The sequence below is a fragment of the Vigna radiata genome, chromosome 2 (assembly GCF_000741045.1).
Source record: "Vigna radiata var. radiata cultivar VC1973A chromosome 2, Vradiata_ver6, whole genome shotgun sequence".
Taxonomy (NCBI): domain Eukaryota; kingdom Viridiplantae; phylum Streptophyta; class Magnoliopsida; order Fabales; family Fabaceae; genus Vigna; species Vigna radiata.
Genome location: NC_028352.1, coordinates 288,817 through 310,254, shown reverse-complemented (window position 1 = coordinate 310,254; position 21,438 = coordinate 288,817). Strand labels below are relative to the sequence as shown.

Sequence of the window (21,438 nt, the reverse complement as noted above, 5' to 3'; positions counted from 1 at the left end):
ATTAAAAAGAAAACTTATAATCCTTATTTGGAACAATTAAGTTATCTTGTTTTAAAGATGATGTAATATGATTTTTTCTGTTAAAACATCAGTATCATACATATCAGTTTTTATTTTATTTTTTATTGATATTGTTTTATTATTATGTCATATACAGTTTTATATTTAATTTAGTCTTATATTTAAAATTTTAACTTAATTTAATTTAAATTTTGTTTTATATTTAATTTAGTCTTATATATAAAATTTTAACTTAATTTTATTTAAAAGTAAAGAGTGTTATCTCTTAAATAAATAATGTTCTTTAATTTAAAAAAAAATAAATCAAAAATTTAAATATAAAAATTAAATAAGATATAAGATATGACAGTGCCACCTTCCAATATTCCAATATATATGTGACAATTTAATAATACGTGTATAAATATTGTATATGTAACGAAATTTTCATAATTTGTTCATTTTTTTAAATTGAAGAACTAATCACACAAAAAATAAGAATTATGTTTTTTTCTCAATTTTTCAACCAAATTAAAGAAAAAAAGTGCAATTAAGTCTTATAATTAATACCTTACATAATAAATATTTTTGTATTGTGAGATAAAATTTTGTTAAAAAAATAATTTTAATGATGGAACTTTCAAGAAAAGATAAAGAAATATAATAATAATAACGAGAATTCCTTATAATCTATAAATAAAAACTTTAAAAAAATGCAAAATACTTTTTGAATAAACAAAGCTTTTCATGAATATGCAAAAACACTGTTCTTTATAATTAACTTTTTAATTTAATTATTTTCATTAACTCTTCGTTAAATTGTATTGACTGTGTTTTACCCTAGATATGTTTTCTAAAAGCATGTCAAGTTTTAATTAATTTGATTTTTTTTTAACATTATTATAGGTGGTGTGTGGGTGATTCAATTACGCAATTTGTTTTTTATTTTAGTATATCTTTCCTTTAAAGTGTATTATAAACTTCTTGCTATGGTGTATTTTCAAGTGAAATATATGTGTACTATTTTTGTGATAAATACTACACTATAGTAGTCATATTGCATTTTTACCATCTTGGAGTGACATAATTACTGTTCAGTGGTTTCATAATCTTCCTTCATTATATGGTGTAACTTGAGATTTACTTTAATAATCTTCGTTTAATTTGGTTTGGTTTGTCTCTTAAATCTCTGCGGTATAGACCAATCAGACAAGATCATTGGTCATAATTGAGAACTGAATTGAGATTTTCAAACAAATATAAAGATCAAGAGAGAGATTAAGCCTAAAATAAAAAAATCATCTCAGCATCAATTAACGCGTTTGAGACAACTTAACTGTTAGGGTAAAATGTGTTCATTTTTACAAAAATTATAACTTAATTAAGACAATTCAAAACTTGAAGACCAAACTGAAATTTACACACAAATACAAGGACCAATGTAAGTATTAAGCCTATTATATATTATCCATTTTTCTCGATATAAATTTCTGAAGTTTAGTCCTATTTGTTTTGATAGTTTCCAAATTTACTTTTTCTTGTTTTGTTTTGCAACCTAAAAACATGTCAAGTTCATGTACTTTTGTTTTGTTTTATTCAAACATATATCTTTTAATGTATAAGTCAAAATATATTTATATCCTTTTTTTTCCCTTATAATAATATTATGATAATAATTAAAGCCACTAATACTTAAATGTTAAAATATTAAATGTTCGTTCGTCACAGATTTAACAACTTAATCAATTGAAACATAAATTTTAATTTCAAATGTTAAAGTAACATGTATATAAATTTTTATACATTGTTTAATGTTATTATTTATTCAATGTTAAATTTTTAGTGCATACTTTGATTTATCGTATTTTATTTAAAGTGTGAGATAAATTTGATTGAGGATATTGACGGGTCACTCTATTCAACTAGATTAAATCATGCTAAGTTTCATTTATAATTTAATTAAACTTTATTCAACTAAAACTAACACACTCTTATATAGACTGGGTAATGGACAGAAGAGCGGTGATTTTACAGAAAAACCTAAGAATTTAATACGTGTCAAAGATTTAAATGGGATGGATGGGTAACTTTAGTGGTCGTTTGTTTGTATATATTGTAATAGATTGTTATAGATATCTAACAAAAGAATAACAAAATTTTAATTCATGAACCAGCAAATTAATGCAGAAATGAACCATAAACAATCAAACAATATCTATTACACTACTAGTAGTTCAAAATGAGGTCAAATAAAAATAATGCCGTTTTCCTTAATTGTATCAAGAACAATGCCTAGTCTACCTTCAATTCTTTCATCCTTTCTGGGTTCATACGCCACTGCAAATACATCAGCTTCCATTGATCGCTCGGCAATAAGCCTTCCAACCACTTTACATGCGTTATGATCTATCAAGGATGGAAGGGAGTTTCGAAGATCCTTGGCGTTTGTGGTAGCAACACATATGACTTTGCTCGTTCCACGGTGTACCACTTTTGCATGAATAAATCTTTTTGAGAAGAAAACATTTAACAAGAATGGTCTCATGTACATATCTGTCCTTTGCTTCCATGATTTCCTGCTCGGCTTCTTTGCAGCTTCACCACGAGACCTTCGGGTATAGGCAGCTCGAATGAAAGAATCCTACACATGTTAAGGGAAAAATATTTAGAACATAAACTGTTTTACTTCATGCCAAAATGTTCATGTCACATTTCACAACCCCCAACAGAAGTTTCAGGGTGCTCCTTCTACAATCTCTTTGATTGGTTAATACCAACAACAACAATATTTTAAAATAAGCTTGTTGTAGATTGTCACACAGACATTATGAATATTAAGAAGAATTTCATGTTTAAGACTCTACTATTTTCATGTTGACGAAATAATACTATCACTACATCCTTTGTTTTTTCATTCCTCATCTCTTATCTTTTTACAGCAGTTTTAGTATCTCACACAAATGAAAAAATTGTATGTATTCATTCCAATTTCATTTCACCTTTTTCTTCTGTGACATCAACATACTGACATATCATGAATGCGGAAATTGAATTTAATAGTTAACCCAAGAGAGAGGGCATGACAATATTGATTGCAGAAGAGGAAGAGGAATGATTCAGATTCCTTGATTAAACTCTGATAGTATTTAATAAATACAAATAAATAAATAATAAAAAAGAGAAAAGTGGGAGAGGACTTTTGTTACCTGGGAGCGTGAGGGATTGGGAGGGTTTTTGGCGGAGCGAGATGTACTTAAAGTTAATGAGGGAAATGAAGAAAGCCATGAAAATGAAAATGAAAATGAAAGCGAATTGGAATTGGGATTGGGCGTGCGAGACGGAGGCAGTGGAGAAGAGAGTGATGCACATACTGATAATACTGTTCCGGAAGAGCAACTCATCTGTACCGAAAATCAAGTCGCTGACGAGAACAAGTATAGACAGTGTTAGACTTTTCTGATTCCATAACAAAACGCAGAACGCAACCAATGATAGATCACGTGGTGCGGGGGACAAGAAATTGAACAAGATGAAGAAAGAGGGAAGGAGGGATGGTGAATGAGAACGAACCGGAGGTTGCGATCGAAGTGATGGGCGGAGGTTTCCGGTGTCGGAACAGAGAAAATCACCGGCGAAAAGGAGGCGGCAAAGTGCGTGAGTAGAAAGACAGCGGCAAAAGTTAGGGATTAACCTATGGACGAAGATAATGTAACACTTTTCCTTTTTTATTTTATTTTTTGCAGTTCCTTCCTTATTCTATTTTTAAGAAATAATAAATAAATATAAGATGCTATCAATTAAGATTAATTTTGAACTATATTCTAAGTGATAAGCACCTGTACTTTACACATTTTATATTTTATCCCGTGAGTGAAAATTTGGTGACAGATAAATGCTTTTAAATAAAACAATTTATTATGATTATAATTTTATTCTTAAGCTAAATTTATTAATGAAAGTTTGTTTTAAAATATTACAATTTATAAGTTATTATTTAGAATTTTGAAAGAAATAATACGTTCACTGTTTATTGGTATCAGAATATGAGAGTAGAGTACATTTCTTTCTTTATTAGTGGATACGATCCAATGTTGCGTTTAAATCTCATTTGATTTAACAAGTAAAGTCTCACAACTTATTATTTACAATATCTAGAATATACGAAATTCAAACAGATATATATCTTTGGCGTCTCTTAATCTAAAAATTGGAAATACGGATAACATTTTATTATTCCATATTTATTTTCTTTAAAATGGCAGTTGAATATCTTGCATTCGAATTTAATTTGTTTGAGTGGAACGTTATAGCATTAATAATTGAAAAGTATTTTGCTTGTCATTAAATTAAAAGGTTGTTTAAAACATTAATGGAGATTGTTAGTATATTTAATTTAATTATGTTTTAGTTATACTTAACAGTTGTTTTTGAATGAGTTCTGTTAGGAAAGGGGGTTGGGAAGAAAAGTTATATACGTAGAGCGGTGTCGGGGTGTAAGGTGTAATTGCATCGAATTCAATTCACCTGATGTTCAACGCATGCCATAGCTTTCTGTCTTTCCTTTGTTTGCTAATTCTTACTATTTATAATACTGATTATTAAAGGATAGAGAGAGAAAGAGAGAGGGAGAGGCAGAGGCAGAGTAGAAGTGAAGGATTCTTTGCTTGTTGGCGGTGGAAACCACGGCGGCGATGGCGGAAGGGGAAGAGATTCGGCCTGACTTGCTGAAAAACACGCCGTCTAACATTGCGAGATTGGAGGATGTGATCGAACACTCTAAAGCGAGGCAGAAGTATCTGGCGCAGACGTGTAGCCCCTCTGATGGCGGTGATGTTAGGTGGTATTTTTGTAAGATCCCTCTCGCTCCCAACGGTATCTGTCTAATTCCATCGCTAGGGTTTTAGAATTTCAATTCAGTACTCACATTATATTTATAGGAACAGTAACTATCTTTCTATTCATCTGGATTCTGGAGACACGCATTCTTGATTGTTATTACTCATTACCCGCTCCACCGCAGTGGTAAACAATTAATTTTTTCGAACAGAGTTGGCAGCGTCAGTCCCACGAACGGAGATTGTAGGCAAGAGTGACTATTTTCGTTTTGGCATGAGAGATTCTCTAGCCATTGAAGCATCTTTCTTGCAGGTCATTTTATGAAATGTATACTTTAATATTTCGTAGTTTTGCTCTTTTATTTCAGTCATCAACCTGGTGACCTTTAGATAGTGAGATTCTTTCTTGTATATGGATTGGTAGAGAGAGGAAGAACTGCTTTCTAGTTGGTGGAGGGAGTACGCGGAATGCAGTGAAGGCCCAAGAGAACGGCAAAGTTCCACTACAAAGTCAGATACCGGATCTTTTCTGGGACGTAGTGAACCATCTCAACTCTATGAAATAGAAGAAGAGAGGGTTGGTGTCCCTGTAAAGGGAGGACTGTACGAGGTAGACTTGGTTTCCAGACATTGTTTCCCTGTTTATTGGAACGGAGAAAACAGACGTGTCCTAAGAGGCCATTGGTTTGCACGTAAAGGGGGCCTGGATTGGCTACCACTTCGTGAAGACGTTTCTGAACAACTAGAGATTGCTTATCGAAGTCAGGTCTGTATGATTATTCAAATTATTCATTTTAATGCTTGATCACCTTTTCCAATTACGAAAATGCTGTTCTGGCACACGATTACGAAAATGTGCTCAGCACAACTATTGCACTTCAATTACTAGGCAATTGCCCGGGTATTTCTAACTATCTACTTCTTTGTTTCTTAATTGTTATTTATTTATATTTTATTGGATGAAAATTTATGAGATTAGGATCAGAAGGGATGTTGTAAGCCTAAAAGAGATGAAAGCAAAATAGGAAAAACAAGAAAGGACAGGCAAATAAAGCATTTGAAATACTGTTTTTTGCTGGGTTTCAATTAGAATGGGCAGATTTCAGTTTGTTTTCTTCTTTGCTTCAGAAAGCGAAAGATTTATTTCTTATTGATTTCCATAGGTTTGGCACCGAAGGACATTCCAACCATCAGGACTTTTCGCTGCTCGAGTTGATTTGCAAGGCTCCACTCAGGTATGCAGATTCTTTAAAAAAAATGATACTATATATATGTAATCCTTGTAAATAGAGCAATTTTTGTCATTAGTCCCTAGAAAAACAATTTCCTTTTGATCTCCCATTTATAGAACTGTCTGTGGTCACTATTTCCTTAAGCGGAGACTACAAAGAGGCATTTTTTCAGTGAAGAACGAAAACCACACCTAACACATTTCTAAAGCCAAGAGACAAAAGAAGGAATTTTTTCTCGAGGGTCTAAAGGTTAACATTTTACATGTTTATAGGGCATACACCATATTTAAGCCATTTATTTAGAGTTGTGGATTGAATTTTATCACCAATATCTGTTGCATTATTGTATTTTGGTGTTGAAAATACAGGGCCTGCATGCCCTTTTCACAGGAGAAGACGACACCTGGGAGGCCTGGCTAAATATTGATGCTTCTGGCTTTTCTAGTTTTGTTAGTTTTACTGGAAATGCAATCAAGCTTAGACGTGGTTACTCTCCATCAAATTCTCCAAAACCAACCCAGGTTTTCTATTTTTATTCCCCTCCTTTATTGCTAATAACATGTAGAAACAGACAGTATGCCATCAGAGTGTTCCTCATTCTTTACGTAGGAGAGCACAAATGATATCCTAATTTTGCTATGTAATTTGATCTTCTACTATTTTTGTGATTCTAAAGGTGTGTTTGTGCTGACATACACATTGTCATGTCTACCATACCGCAATCAAATATTATTTAACACATTTTATATTAGATAGAAAATCAGCATGTATATCACATTCAGTGTAAGTGATTATTGAAATGGGAAAATATTACTATGTTTCTCATGATTACATTTATATATATATATATATATATATATATATATATATATATATATATATATATATATATATATAACCTGTATCTCATTTTTTATGCATTTGATTTCATATTGTTGATAGTCATTAGCTGCTGTAGAACAAACTGTATGTGCATTTTTTGGAAGGACATGAATACAGATATTTCTATTGTTATTAAGTTGGAACTTTTAGCAGGATGAACTAAGACAGCAGAAGGAGGAGGCTATGGATGATTACTGCTCCCAGGTATCAAGATTATTATCATTATTATACTTATGTCTCTCACCAGTCTCGTCACAGTTGTTACGTTTCTGCTGACACCTGGGGGAACTCTGTTTTCAGAAAACTGAATTTATCAGATATAGCTCCCCAGTCCTGCCGTGGTTTATTTGATGTCAATTACATGACAGTAATTGTTTGTAGGTCCCTGTTCGTCACTTGGTATTTATGGTTCATGGTATTGGCCAAAGGTTGGAAAAATCCAATTTAGTTGATGATGTGGGCAATTTCCGGCATATTACAGCAAGTCTTGCAGAGCAGCACCTTACTGCTCATCAGCGTGGCACCCAAAGGGTCCTCTTTATTCCATGCCAGGTATTCATTATTTTATTCTCTGTGTGTTCCAAGCCTTTTGTTCTCCAAGCCTTTTGTTCTCCGGTATTTTTCTCCTCTGTTTTGAGGGTGTTTGTCCCTTCTCTATACAACTTATCCCTATATCTCGCCTAGATTTTCCTTTTTTTTTACACTGGACCTTATTTTTGCGGTTATGGTTAAAATTGAAGCTGAGTATGTGCTAATCTGTAGTTATTATATTGAGATATGTACTGTGGACCTGAAGACCTTATTCCTGAATTCTCACTTGTACTTCACAGTAAGAAACATGCATTAAATCTATAAATCTCCTTGAAATCCTAGTTTTTGATTGTCAATTTCACGTGCTTCCCTTTCTTACCCAATTTTGAGAATTTGGGGTATTTTCACATTTTAGTTTCCTTGAGTAATATATTCTATTGGATTAAAAATAATTACAGTAAATTATACAGCATTTTAAGGAATAATGAAACTATGTTAGGTAGAATCGGAATGTAGTCTGCACTTGGCAATTTTACAAAATAAGCTTCTCCTTTTGTTTTTTTTTTTTTTTTTACTTTTGTGTCACTTATTTTCGAAGTCATTTAGCTACTTGTACAAGCTATGATGACGTAGGAAAGTGCAATCCTATTGAATCAACCAAAATTAAACACCAAAGAAATGCCAAAACATAAACCAGTCACATACATGTTTAGGGCCACTGAGAATCCTTGAGATCATTCCGTTTGAAGTTAATGCTTGAATGACTATGTAAATAGAACATACACAGAAACCTGATACCCTTATTTATTAGGTTCGCTAGTGTTAGTCATGATCTTCCCTTTATTTAATTCTAACTAATTGACTATTTCATGTTATCTAGTGGAGAAAAGGTTTGAAGCTGAGTGGTGAAACTGCTGTTGAAAAAATAACATTAGATGGAGTGCGGGGATTGCGTGTCACATTGAGTGCAACTGTTCATGATGTATTATACTACATGAGCCCAATTTACTGTCAAGACATAATTGACTCGGTATGTTTTCTTATTTTTTTCGAGTGTATGCACTGCTCTGAATCTTCATTTAATTATATTGTTTGTAGGTCCCTGTTCATCACTTGATATTAACCCTCTTTTTGTGCATTTAAATAAACTAAGCAAAGCATTAATGATCTTGACAGCAATTATACGTGGTGTGCTTAAGCTTATTCATCACACGCTGCTAATCTGGTTTCAATTGACTGTAATAGCTCAATACGTTGCTCAATCACTATTGTTTTGAGTTGTTTGGCTAAGTAAATTCTTATTTTTGTGTTTTCAATCCTTCTGGCATTTAAGAAATAATTATTTGGACTGTTATTTATATTGGTACTTTTCTTGAATGATAAAGCTAAAAAAATGATTACTTGACTTTTTTTCTTAAACTATTTATTTGGCTCTCAATGCTTGTCTAGTTCAATGTAAATGATGAAACTATCTTTCATTGAATCTATAAAAAAAAAAGGTAAAACAAACTGTAGCTTCCCTGACATGTGATGTTTGAGAACACTACAGTGGAACTTCAATGAATCATCTTGACCTTTACTCTCTTTTCCTCTCATTTTCTGACATTTTCAGTTGTATTGTTGATGGAACATAGCCTTAGAAATTCATTCAAACAATAGTTGGTTGTTTCTTCATTCTTCTAATCTTGCTTTAGCTTCGTTTAAAATCCATAAATCCCAAATTCCATTTTCTAAGAGCTCAAGGAAGTTTTATATCTAGAAACTCCCTTGCATGTACATGCTTGTTTCCAAACATATTTTTCAATTTCAAAACTATGCTGCAATACATAAATAAAACCTTTTCCTTTTAGGATTATGTGTAATTACACTGCAGATATAATTTTTAAAAACTAGATGCACAATCACTTTTTTTATTTTTTTTTCAGTGGTTGAATATAGGTTGCTTTTAAAAATTGCATTTTATACCATTATAATAGAGGTTGACCTGGGAATTTACACTTCTTTAGGTATCTAACCAACTGAATCGATTATATCTGAAGTTTCTCAAAAGGAATCCTGGATATAATGGAAAGGTACTTCAATGACTAGATTTCCTTCATTTCCCCTCTACATTTTCAATGTCTACAGTGGTTCACTTCATGCTGACTTGTGTAGGTTTCATTATATGGTCATTCTCTGGGAAGTGTTCTCTCATATGATATCCTTTGCCATCAAGATAATCTATCATCTCCGTTTCCTATGGAATGGATGTATAAGGAACATGATCAAAATGAAAAGTCACTCCCTAATAAAGAATATAATAATGTGCAGAACTCACTAATCAATCCGGATGACACTTTTAGTATGGTGAGTCCCTCTGAGGAAAATAAGGGTACTCAACATACTAGTCCAGATATGGAGGCAGAATATTGTGAGGAGTCTTCAGTTTTAGGTCCTGAGTTATCAAGTGTACGTGAATTTTCTGCAGAACCTAGCTTTGTGGAACCAAATAACAAGGGAGATGTTTCTGAGTTCCTTTCTGATTCCAGCTACACGAATGTTGAAAAAATGGATGCGTTGGATGAGCCTGAGAGCATGAATGTTGGGTTGCCAGCAGATACGGACGAATGTAAAGTTGCAAGAAATAAAGATGAAGTAATAAACAAGCTCAGAGAAGAGGTTAGTTTCTAGTTGTACTTTTTCCAGTTTTAGAAAAAAAAAATTGTTTTTGTTGGTCTTTTATAGCATGTTTTTCCCTTTAAAGAGAGTGAGAAGGATTGAGAGGATGTAAATATGAAAACAACCTTACTGTTAACACCGTCACTCCTTTAAGATGAAGCAAGAATTTTCATGTGCAGTGCAACATGTTTCAAATGAAATTATCTTTAAGTTGTTATAGGTTCATGTTGAGTAATGATCTATTTGTAACTTGCAACAACGTTTAAGGCTATGATATTTGTGCTAAAATTTAACTTTAATAATAAAGAATGAGGGAATTTCACTGATCATGTATGGCTTATACCATGTCAACCACCAATTTACCCTATTTATAGATTAGGAGCGGGCTAATATCTTATAGTCCTCAAATTATATGGAACCGTATATTGCTTAAGTGTAGAAGTCTATATATGATGGAGATTTATGCCTCATTTTCCCCCATTGTTTTGTTGGTTCTGTAAACCGTTCTTCTCAACAACTGTCCCAATTTCATTTGTTCTATAATAAAACCTTGGGTTTTAGTCAACGTGAATGGAAGTTTGTTCATCATGTTAATTACCAGAATGCCTCCTTGTCTATATCTAGTTCGTAAGTTGTGACTATCCAACTTCATTTGTTTAGATTGATTCATTGAAAGCTGAATTGGAATCACGTCATAGCATTAATCAAACCGAGGAAGAATTACATTCTGGTAATTACTGATTTGTTTTTGACTTGAGATGTTTTCTATGTTCATCTTGTTTTTTATTTACAACACAGCAAAAAAGGATGCTTACATGCTTTTTGCACAATGGCAGTACAGAAGTTATCTAAAAAGTCACCTGCCATACAAGATGCACCAAAGAGTTATACCCCGTATATAAAGTACACAAAGCTTCAGTTCGAGGTACGGAAAGAGATACGAACTTGGATTCTGTCATCTGTGTATAACACTTAAATGTGTTCTTGGGATTTGCATTTAAAAATTTAGTAGTTCAGGTTAAGCTCAAAATTATTCCAGGATACAACTTATTTTAGGCCTTTATTAAAGCCAAACTATCTTTAGTTTATGCAGAAAGTAGTAAAATATATTTTGAGGTTTTTTCTTTTCGTCTCCTAAAATGCTTATATTAATCACTACAATGTTTTTAGATATATTTTTTCTTTCTCAAAAAGGTATTTTCCTGAGAACAAGAACAAAAAAGAGCCCCATTTATCTTATTGTTCATTTGTTTAACTGCATTTATGCCAGGTCGATACATTCTTTGCCGTTGGATCTCCTCTTGGTGTATTTCTTGCACTTCGTAATATTCGCATAGGCATTGGTAAGCAAGTCTTTTATATAGTATTTTACATTTTATTTCAGATCTTGATCAATCTTGAAGAGGCTCCTTCTATATACTGTTCGTTGTCTCTTTGATGTGAATTCTAAACGATGAAATTTGTACTTAAAATCAGTAGAATTTAAGATTGACTTGAAGCTGGAAGCAAATCATGGAAAGAGAGGCAACTAGTTGGAAGAGAAAAGTAGTTGTTGAAATAAGGTGGAGTTTTAGATTTTTAGAGAGCTTGCAAAAAAGGTTATAGAGGATGGTGCCATTGGGATACTTGTTTGTGGTTTTAGGTATATAGGGTGGAAAAGAAACTCCATACTGTAAAGCTAATGTTGTCTTGATATGATATGATATGAAGATTATGAAAAACATATGAAGGGGAAGATAACCAGAGAGATTCTGTTATTCCTCTTTGCCAAGCGAAACCCCTTCTTCTACTACAACTGTGAAAACAGGTTATTAGCATCTCGAATAAATACTTCCCCATCTCCTGTTCGATAGAAAATTATATTTATAAGTCCCTCTACTCAACTCTCAAATTTTCGAATAGACCTCTCTAACTACTCTTACCACCTCCTTTACTAACTGGGTTTTCCAGTTACCAGTCACTCATTACATCTCGTTGGTTCATTTGCCTCCTTGTATAATAGACCTTTAATATTGGAATCTCTTAGTGAGGTTCATAACGTATGATGTTTTCCAATATGATACAAAAACATAAAAAATTGGCCTTTATTTATGCTAATGCCAGATCATAATTCTAACTGATTAATGAATCATTGGGGTAAAGAAATATAGGGAGTAATCTTGAGAGGTAACCTAAGATATATTCAAATTAATTGGAAAATACAGTTGCTGCTATACTACTGAAATTTTGTCATGTATTCTAACACTTATCAACTTTCGCTGTGTGTTCTTTTGTACTAACAATCTCCATTCATTTTTTGTTTGGCTTTATTAAATTAATGTTAAAACACTTTATGTGCTTTTATCAGGAAAAAAAGTTATGATTACAAGTGCCAGTCATAATAACATCCAGTTTTTAATCATATGCATCTAGGTTGATAGCTATGTATTCTTTCCTTTTTGTTTCAGGTAAAGGACAAGAATATTGGGAGCAGGAAAATATAAGAGAAGAGATGCCAGCTTGTAGGCAGTTATTCAATATTTTTCACCCCTATGATCCAGTAGCATACAGGTTTGATAAGATTTCAATCCCAATGAAGTATCAATAGTGATTAAATGAGTACCGTAGTCACTAGTGAACCTTGTAATTTAATTTCTTAGCATCAGTTTATTTGTACAATATTCCTTTAATTGTTTCAGTGCCCTCATTCTTTTTGTTTACTAAATTCATACATTGTATGGAGCAACTATTCTAATGTATGTATTATGATAAGTAGATATTCATACAACAATTTTTAGTAGTATAGGACACTATTTTTTCCTCTGTATCTATCTCTATGATATCACTAATAACATGTAATACTTTTCTCTCCTGTCTCTTCTTCACTTCGTTGTACACATAGTATTTCTCTTTCTCTTATGATAAGAGTAATATCAAGGTTGAGAAATAAACATATATATCATTTAATGATACACCAAAGTTGTTGGTAATTGGAAATTAGAAGCTTCCTTTTTACTAATAAAATGGTGAAGAATACATGGGCTATATTTAGATTATATTTAATTTTCTTTTTGGCTTAAATATACCTATATTATGTTTTAGTCCTTAAATTTTTCTTATGGTTTGGGTCCCAACGAATTTTTATTTTACAATTTTAGTTATTAACCGTGCTTTTTTTAGTTCTTACAAAACTGTAAACCATTGATATCGATATTTCTTATATAATAAGATATTCTTTTTAGTCCTTACTATTTAAGAAACATCAGGTGTGTTCTGCAGTAGATGGTTGCCACATCAAAATTATTAGTTAATGGAGATCAAAACCATAAAATATAATTTAGTGGAGATCAAAACCATAAAATAAAATTTAGTGGAGATCAAAACCATTAAATTAGTATATTACAGACACAAGAAACATATTTAAGTCTGTTTTTATTTGTTTCCTTATTTTAGTGGGTTTCAATCTGTTAGTGCACTAGGGATTTTCGAAGCTGCTATAGTACCTGATCTAATTACTAATTATTAGAATAAATAGAAGTTTTATGTTAAGCTATTGCTTGCATGATATATTTTTCATCCCAGTAATATACTGTGTTATTGTTTGCTGGTTTTCTTTTCCTTTCCCTAACATTAACACGTGGAATGATAGATACTGCTTCAAACATTTATTTCAAAGCATTTCTATTTAAATATTGTCCTCTGCCTAAACAATGTCTGATATGCTATTTTTAAAATTCATCACAGGATAGAGCCACTTGTATGTAAAGAATACATCAGCCAACGACCAGTTTTGATTCCATATCACAGAGGAGGGAAAAGGTTGCACATTGGATTTCAGGTGGGGCACCAAAGATTATAGAATTATGTGACTGCTTTGGTGGACCATAATATCCATCTCAAATAATGCTCTAAATCTTAATGTAGGAATTTACTGAAGACTTAGCAGTTCGAACTCACTCAGTAAAGAATTATATGATTTCTGCAAGGGTGAGCTCCTCTTTTTTGTACAGAAAAATAACTAAGAGATGACAAAAGTTTAAAGGTTAAGCGAAAAGAATATGTTTCAATTATAATTGCACGTTAATTTTTTATTATTCTCTCGTGTTACAATTAATCCAATTTTCTTCTTAATAAAGTAAAATGTCTTTTAGAATATTCTATCATTACACTTTGGCTTTTGATATTTCATTTGACTTGCTCAAGAAGTGCATATGGATGGTCGTTATTGTAGTTGTCATTAATAAAGAATGAAAGGATTTTAACACGAGTACATAAAAAGTAGCAATAGTTATCCCCTTTAGCTGCAGTGTAGGAAATGAAGGGTGAAACGATAAGAAACGTTAGAACATAAGTAGTGGATGATCATTAATTGTTTATTTTTTATTGCTTTATAAGTTGCTTGCTTTGCAGTGGTGTTTAGGACTCTGGTTTTTCATTATGAGGTTAGCAATTCTTGTTGGAAATAGAAATGTACCAATAATCTAAGCTTAGTTAAAGTTTTGTTACAAGCTCTAATTATTATGTACAGAAAACACAGTGTAATATTCTTCTCTAACATGCATAATTGAAACAAAAGATACACGTAACTTATAATAAGTCTTCCAGACTGAACATAATAAACACGATCTTTGATATTTTTTTTTTTTTTCTAGTCTTGAGCATGGTAATGATTATAATTTCTGTTCTCTAAGCAGGATAAGGTAATCACATTGTGCCAGTCGAGGAAATTTGATAACTCAGAAGGTAACATAGTCATCTATGTTCATTTTTGTTTAATAACCTTTTTTTATGAATTTCATATTCATGATATTTAGAATTCTATCCCTTTTAGAGCCACTGCTTTAATGGATGTTAAAAGGGAGATTGTAATCCTTGTGGCTTTCCACTTGTGGTCAACTTAGAAGGATTTTTCTTTGGACAAGTATTTGAATGGTTTTATTATTTAGCTTTAAATGTTTTTCCAATGTCTAGCCTCGCTGCAATTGACTTAAGATAAGAAATGTCCCCTTCAAAAAAATGAAATATTAAACGCAATCAAAATAAAAGGTGTTGAAGTCTTTAGGACTGTATTGTAATCTGTTAATAATCCTGGAGAATAGTACTGAACTCATTTTTTAAAACTCAAGGGGCCTGCTTGCCAAATTTTCATACTAAGTCTTAAACTATGATCTTAGATGAGCTCAGACTGACATTTCATCCAATGCTTGTGGGATTAGATCCTAGTGTAGAGATATATTTTCATGCATGGTTTTGATTATGAAGTTTGTGTTTTCAAAATCAATAGCAGTTCCAAAAAGGTTGTGTTTGATGCTAATTTTGCAACTATAACAGTCTTCTGTTTATCAAAGGAATTTACTTCACTAATGGGTGTGGTGTGCCTTATGAGATTAAGTGTAGGGTTATAATTGTTAATTGAATAACCAATGGTTGAAACTGCTAATTTGTTATGTGTGTACACGTACTTAATCACAATTTCAACTGCTAATTTTTCCATCGTGGTTCTAACTGGTTTTACTCTCCGAAGTGCAGCTCGTCAATTTAGAGGAGAACCAACCTGTCTAACTATTTATTTTTCTTGATGCTGCAACATCTATGTGACAATGGTTTTCTTGTATTTTTGTTCAAATTATTGCCTTTTTGTATTGAAGGGGAGAGTTCGGAAGAGGAAGAAGAGACATCATATGGATCTTTCATGATAGAGAGGTTAACAGGAAGCAAGAGTGGTCGGATTGATCACATGCTTCAGGTAAGAAGTTGTTCTTATTAGCTACTGCGATCTTGTGTCTCTAGTATGGTGCAAAATGAGAACATACAACACAACTGATTTATAAACTCTTCGGTGTAAATGAAGTCTCCATCGTGTCCTTGGCTATATGTACTATCGAGCATTCCTTTTCCAGGATAAGTCAAAATTGCCTACAGATAAGTCAATGTAATGACCAGACCTTGTATTGAGTGAGGGCCCTTCTGTCAATTGGTTAAATAAATGCTTTGGCTCTGTGGATGCAAACCCTAGAAGTCAGATACCTCGCGTCACAGTACCAGGGGCCTGGTGAAACAAAAGTGTTGAAGTATTGTATATCTCATATTTCAATCATTCCCCTACCATACTCCTTTCTGGTTGTAAAGTGCTTTGCTTCTTTTCAAGGAGATCTTGATATTTCCATGAAAAATATCTCAAGTACCAAGACGTTAAAAGTTGAAATTTTGGAATCAAAATAATTTAACAGGAACATGTTTGAAAGGGAATGGGATTACTTTACGGTTCTTTCCGAATAATGACTGCTTTTGGTTTCTTTCATCTAGTTTTCTGTCCGATATGGCGTTTATCTGTTATCAATTTCACTTTTTCTTCATAAATTGTATGCAGGACAAGACCTTTGAGCATCCATATCTGCAAGCGATTGGAGCACATACGTAAGTGTGTTTATGACTATGATATTCTTGTAGAGTTGTAGTTATATTAGAACTGGAGTGAATAAGGCAATTGGGTATATTCTATCACCAGTTGAGCTGGTATTTTTCTTTTAAAATTTAATACTTGTCTTGTGAGCCTTTTCTTTTTTAACTCCAATGACATTTTTGGACACCTCATTCATTCCAGAATGGTTTTCCATAATGTATATTTTACATTTCGGAATGTCCATCCCAAAATGAATAGGAATGCCCAAATATTGTATTGGATGCACAACCAAACATCCTATCTTGTTCTACCTTGTGGCCGCCGATTTTAGTCGTCGAAACAATCTCTTAGCTTATTATAGTATGGTTGCATACGGTTGTTCTTTCTAGTGCTCTTCCGTGGAGGTCCATCCTTCTACTATATTTAAAATTTTAAATTTAAGAAAATATGTGTTTAGAAACAGCGTTCCTCAGGAAATTTTTTATTCATATAAAACTAGACTTAAATACTTAGTCCTATTTTTGTTGAGTTTGTTTAATTTGGTACTATTTATTTTTTTGTCAATTAAATCTTAATTTTCATTAATTTTTGTTAGTTTAGTCTTTTTTAGTAACGTTGTTTAAATAGTTAACAGCATGGTGTACATGGTGGCCCAGTTCATTTGATGTGACCTGTTTTATCTGATGTGTCTTGTTTATTTAATGTGATATGGATTTTTAGTTTTAAGTCAAAATAGAGGGAAATATGGTTTGTGACCGTGGCAGAACCTCCTACACCCACGATTTTGGTTTTGACAACCACAATGACGAGTGGAATGCGAGCTCCGATCTCGAAGGAATTGTAGTGAATCGGTGAATAAAGGAAACAGCCAGTGGGCTAGGGTGGAGAAGAAATTGGGGAAAATGGAAGAATGTCCAATGGCTAATGTGGATAGGTTACAGGGAGTTGAGGGATGGTGGCTCTTCTCAGTGGATGTGGTGATGTAAGGCAAATCGGAGTGAGGGAAAGCGCACTGCAGTTCGAACCCAAGGTGAGGTACAGCAAGGAGGTGATCGCGATGGCTATTGCAGAAGAGGAATGGTCAACGCATGGTAGTGGTGGCCACAACCGAGTCTATCATCTATGCCATCGATGGTTGGAGCTCATCAGAGTCTTGCCTGTGTCTGGAAGCTATGGGTTGCACCTCTGATGGAAGAAATGGAGATGATGAAGAAGAAGGCGTGATGTGTGTTGGGTGTGACTAGTGTTCCATTGTGCCTCTTCAAGAGTGAATGGAAGTGAGAATCAGATGGGTTATGATGAGGATGGGTGGGGAGGGATATAGGGGAAAAGAGACGGAAGAAATGAGGGTTGTGAGGGGAGTAGCAGGATGGCTTCATGGTCCTGGAAGAAGAAGTTATGTGTGGGATAAGAGTTAGGGAAGAGGTATGCTCCTGGTGTGTACCTCGCATTGGGGTGGAAAGAAAAAAGTGAGTGTTGGGCAGCAGAGGACCATCTCACATCATTAGTTTCTCCATTTCTCACTCTAGGTTCTGATGTTGAACGTGATTGTATGATCAAGATTAATGTTGTTTGATGGTGGTTTGGAATGGATGGGAGGAAGAAGATGATGGTGAAGGTTGCACGAGAGATTGGTTTTCTTGCGGGAGGTGCAGTGATGATAAAAGAACGTGCAGAGTGGAGGTTTTGATGAAAGATGGTATGTTAGTTGGAGGAAGAAAAATACTGGAAGCTTATGTGAGGATACGGGGTGTTGAAGAAAATGAAGCGTCCTCTACATCAAATAAAATGGACCACGGCAGACAAACTGTGCCACGCTATTCATTATGTTCTATTTAAACGGTCTTACCTAAGAAAACTAAATTGAAAAACTTGGGATGTAAGGGGAAAAAAAAGACTAAATTGAAAAAATTCAACAAAAATAAGAATTAAATTAGTATTTAAACCTATAAAACTAATAAAATGCAATTAAACAGAAATCACAACTTATGACTGTTCTGAGTAGCATAAGTTTTCTTTATCCAGTTGCCTGGTTGATGTCGCAATTGTTGGATCGGAGTCACATGTTAAACTGTCAATCAAATCAAATGCAATGTGGTGACTGAAATAATTCAGGTCCTATATTTTGAGTCTGTTTCTCATCATATTTTTTGCTGCATTTGTTAAGTCTGGTTCCTGTTTCGATCTGTTTTTGCTCAGTATACTTGGATGTTTAATATTCTCTGCATTCTCGTCTGGTTTCAATGAATTTTCCTCCCTCGTTATGCAATAAGGCAATATTATTAGATAATTATGAATCTGTAATGTACTTAAAGAAGCCTATCCATTACTTAACATGCCAGAAAAAGATGGAGGAGGATACATGGTTAGTGTAAGATTTATCGAGGGAATTTGCCCTGGAATTTCAATTTTTCAACTACATGAGAATTTACTTTTACTTCAGCCGTGTTTAATCTTTCTTTCTGGTTTACAGAAACTATTGGCGGGACTATGATACCGCACTTTTTATATTAAAACACCTGTATCGAGATACACCAGAAGATCAAGATATAATAGAAGATCCCGATTTGTCAATCGTATCTAGCATGGACAAATCAAAACAAGAGAGTACCTCTGTTGGCTGGTATGAACCAAGAGACACCATAGAGGAAGATCTTCCGTTAACTTTCTCGGACAAGGTTATGGTCCGAAGCTTCTCGAGCAAAGCTAAGAAGGTTCTGCAGAAGCACACTGCACCTAATTACTAAATGCATGGCTGCTGGTGAATCCCTCAAGGTTACCTGCTCTGCGATTCAATTGTACATGTTCATATGATATTAACATCCATCTCAACTTGCGGTTACCGACTCTACTCAATGTAATCGAGATTGTGTAATTTGGCGAAAGAATGTATAGTGGACGGATCTGCATCATAGGGTTGCTTCATATAGCTGGCTTGTGTAGTGTTGAATTAGACAGACTCTTTCCAACATATATATGGAATAACAAAATATTAGAGGAAGTAAAAGAAATTTCCTTCTGAACGATGATTGGTAACTTAGTATAAAACTCCATATTCCCTGGTGGTAGTTAAAGAAGCTGAATAAACATTGTTTCAATTTTGTCAATTAGGTAGTTATAAGGAGATAATTCATTTTCATGTAGCATTGATTAAAAATGAAAAAGAATGTAACAGGAGAGAGATCCGTTTGTGCATAATACACTTTCGAGAGAAACGAAATTGGAAATTTTAAACACCCCCCCTTGATCCTTTTATATTGACCATAACATCTTTAATGTGTTGTTTTTAAACACATTAAAGATAGAGAGATACACGGGAAACTAAAACATGTGAAAGATATCCAAATTTACAGAAATAGTAGAGAAATACTAGTGGTTTGTAAGAGATAACATTCATCACAAATATCTAAAATCCTCAAGGTGCACCAGGTCCAACTGATTTACGCTTTCATCTATGAAGTGAGTGACGATCGCTAATCCTAAGAGTTTGACGCAAAAATGATTCTACCTAGCTTACCTAACCAAATACTGTTTTCTGCAGAGATAACGAGAAGGTATAGTTCCCCAAGAAAGTGTTTCTTTTATTCTTTTCGTTTCCCGTTTCCTTTTGTTTGGTATCCCATTTCTTGTACTCATAACATGAAGATAAAAGAATTTACAGGTGCATAAATGTGAACTAACTTGGTATGTAAGAACAACAAAGTAGAATTGTAGAGAAAGGTGCTAACACAGAAAGAAAGAATACTACGTTTAACAGAGCCAAATGGATTGATGGTAGCTTCACTTCTCCTCGAAGTCGACATCAATAATGTCAGGATCTGATCTTGAATTGGTTCTACCACCTGCCCCTCTTGAAAAGAAATCCCCGCTACCGCCTTTAGGCTGCCACACGATGTTTCCACAGCCTGTACATCGAATTACTTGGTTCTTGTAGCCAGTAAACTGCATCTTGCAAGCCGGACAGGATCCCTGTCCAGTTTGAATTTGAATTTAAATTTGAGTATCACATAAAGTAGCAGAGATTGAGAATAATGGGATGGTATGGGTACCTTGATAACTAAGGTGTTGGCCAAGGTTCCAATGAGAAGAGGCCCAGCAAATGGAAGTACCCATGTTGCGATTATCAGAATGCGAAAAAGCCAACCAGAGAGTGCGAACCAGATGAAGAAAAGCGTCTGAGCAGTGATAACCAGTCGAAATTAAGTGTGAAATAAAATATTGTTGTGTTATATACTGATAGAAAGAAGCGTGGATTTACTTACAGCGAAACTCTTCCCGATAGGACTATCGAGAAAGTCGTTGAGCTGCTTCCTGTACTGCACCGGTGTAAAATCACAATCAAATCAACCACATAATCACATTCATCCATCACACCAAAATACAAAAACATACACACACTGACCTTGGGCCAGTTCCTTTGGAAATCGATGCTGAAAGTGCGGTAGCGCTGTCCAATCTCAAATTCACGATCAATCTCTCGGGCTCTGTCGGCGGCGGCCCTGGCGACGGAAGAGAGACGGCGTGAAAGGGAATAGCGGCGGTCGATGCGTTCGGCGGTCTTCCTGGCTTCGAAGACGAAGCGCTCAAAGCCATCGTTGGCACTTCTCCATGCCTCCCTCCAAACCCTATCCATGTCTCCCCTGCCCTTACCCTTTCCATTTCCATTACCAAAGGCTTTCATTGTCACCCTCCCTCTCCTCTTCACCACAGACTCAGCCCTAAACCTAACGCTCGGTGGTTGCCACCGCACAGGCACCGTTGCCGCCATCATTTTCTCGGTCTCACACTTCACGCTCCTCGCATCCCCTCCTTCACCTCACCTCACCTCACCTCGCTCTATATCTCATGTATGTATCTCTCTATTTTACTCTATCACCATAATTATTATAATATATTTTCCCCTCTTTATTTATTTATT

At 34.0% G+C, this 21,438-nt stretch overlaps 3 protein-coding genes across 7 annotated transcripts; 1 reads left to right on the top strand and 2 right to left on the bottom strand.

Annotated features, from left to right (window-relative positions):
• Positions 1 to 2,178: 2,178 nt before the first annotated feature.
• On the bottom strand, positions 2,179 to 3,732 carry LOC106755738 (50S ribosomal protein L18). Its single transcript, XM_014637949.2, has 3 exons — positions 3,571 to 3,732; positions 3,207 to 3,421; positions 2,179 to 2,641 (listed from the first exon to the last, which is right to left on the bottom strand). Exons 2-3 carry the CDS (start codon positions 3,399 to 3,401, stop codon positions 2,246 to 2,248), a joined length of 591 nt encoding a protein of 196 aa, XP_014493435.1. The 5' UTR covers positions 3,402 to 3,421; positions 3,571 to 3,732; the 3' UTR covers positions 2,179 to 2,245.
• A 627-nt stretch (positions 3,733 to 4,359) lies between these two features.
• On the top strand, positions 4,360 to 19,539 carry LOC106756093 (phospholipase SGR2). 5 transcript variants are annotated; one of them, XM_022776823.1, is made up of 20 exons: positions 4,360 to 4,872; positions 5,048 to 5,148; positions 5,260 to 5,601; positions 5,999 to 6,070; positions 6,436 to 6,588; positions 7,100 to 7,153; positions 7,331 to 7,501; positions 8,361 to 8,510; positions 9,487 to 9,552; positions 9,791 to 10,138; positions 10,799 to 10,868; positions 10,975 to 11,063; positions 11,409 to 11,481; positions 12,586 to 12,688; positions 13,862 to 13,955; positions 14,042 to 14,104; positions 14,812 to 14,860; positions 15,766 to 15,863; positions 16,488 to 16,534; positions 18,994 to 19,539. In XM_022776823.1, the coding sequence occupies exons 1-20, from the start codon at positions 4,692 to 4,694 to the stop codon at positions 19,265 to 19,267; spliced, it is 2,598 nt and encodes an 865-aa protein (XP_022632544.1). In that variant the 5' UTR covers positions 4,360 to 4,691; the 3' UTR covers positions 19,268 to 19,539. The 5 variants fall into 5 exon arrangements, with proteins under 5 accessions (XP_022632544.1, XP_022632540.1, XP_014493841.1 ...); XM_022776819.1 differs by having other exon boundaries at positions 9,635 to 10,138; XM_014638355.2 differs by having other exon boundaries at positions 4,361 to 4,872; positions 7,103 to 7,153; positions 9,635 to 10,138.
• Positions 19,540 to 20,080: 541 nt separating this feature from the next.
• Positions 20,081 to 21,367, bottom strand: LOC106756094. The gene is made up of 4 exons (XM_014638356.2): positions 20,923 to 21,367; positions 20,783 to 20,836; positions 20,570 to 20,695; positions 20,081 to 20,489 (listed from the first exon to the last, which is right to left on the bottom strand). Exons 1-4 carry the CDS (start codon positions 21,289 to 21,291, stop codon positions 20,301 to 20,303), a joined length of 738 nt encoding a protein of 245 aa, XP_014493842.1. The 5' UTR covers positions 21,292 to 21,367; the 3' UTR covers positions 20,081 to 20,300.
• Between the last annotated feature and the right edge of the window lie 71 nt (positions 21,368 to 21,438).

Bases quoted from the DNA above. Each gene is read 5' to 3' on its own strand.
- LOC106756093 (XM_022776819.1), top strand. From the start codon at position 4,692: ATGGCGGAAGGGGAAGAGATTCGGCCTGACTTGCTGAAAAACACGCCG. The intron at 5,149-5,259 runs GTCATTTTATGA...ATGGATTGGTAG, and splicing joins TTGAAGCATCTTTCTTGCAG to AGAGAGGAAGAACTGCTTTC. The intron at 5,602-5,998 runs GTCTGTATGATT...TGATTTCCATAG, and splicing joins AGATTGCTTATCGAAGTCAG to GTTTGGCACCGAAGGACATT.
- LOC106756094 (XM_014638356.2), bottom strand. From the start codon at position 21,291: ATGATGGCGGCAACGGTGCCTGTGCGGTGGCAACCACCGAGCGTTAGG. The intron at 20,837-20,922 runs GTCAGTGTGTGT...ACACCGGTGCAG, and splicing joins TCCAAAGGAACTGGCCCAAG to TACAGGAAGCAGCTCAACGA. The intron at 20,490-20,569 runs GTACCCATACCA...CAAACTGGACAG, and splicing joins CCAACACCTTAGTTATCAAG to GGATCCTGTCCGGCTTGCAA.
- LOC106755738 (XM_014637949.2), bottom strand. From the start codon at position 3,401: ATGAGTTGCTCTTCCGGAACAGTATTATCAGTATGTGCATCACTCTCT. The intron at 2,642-3,206 runs GTAACAAAAGTC...TAACATGTGTAG, and splicing joins CCAATCCCTCACGCTCCCAG to GATTCTTTCATTCGAGCTGC.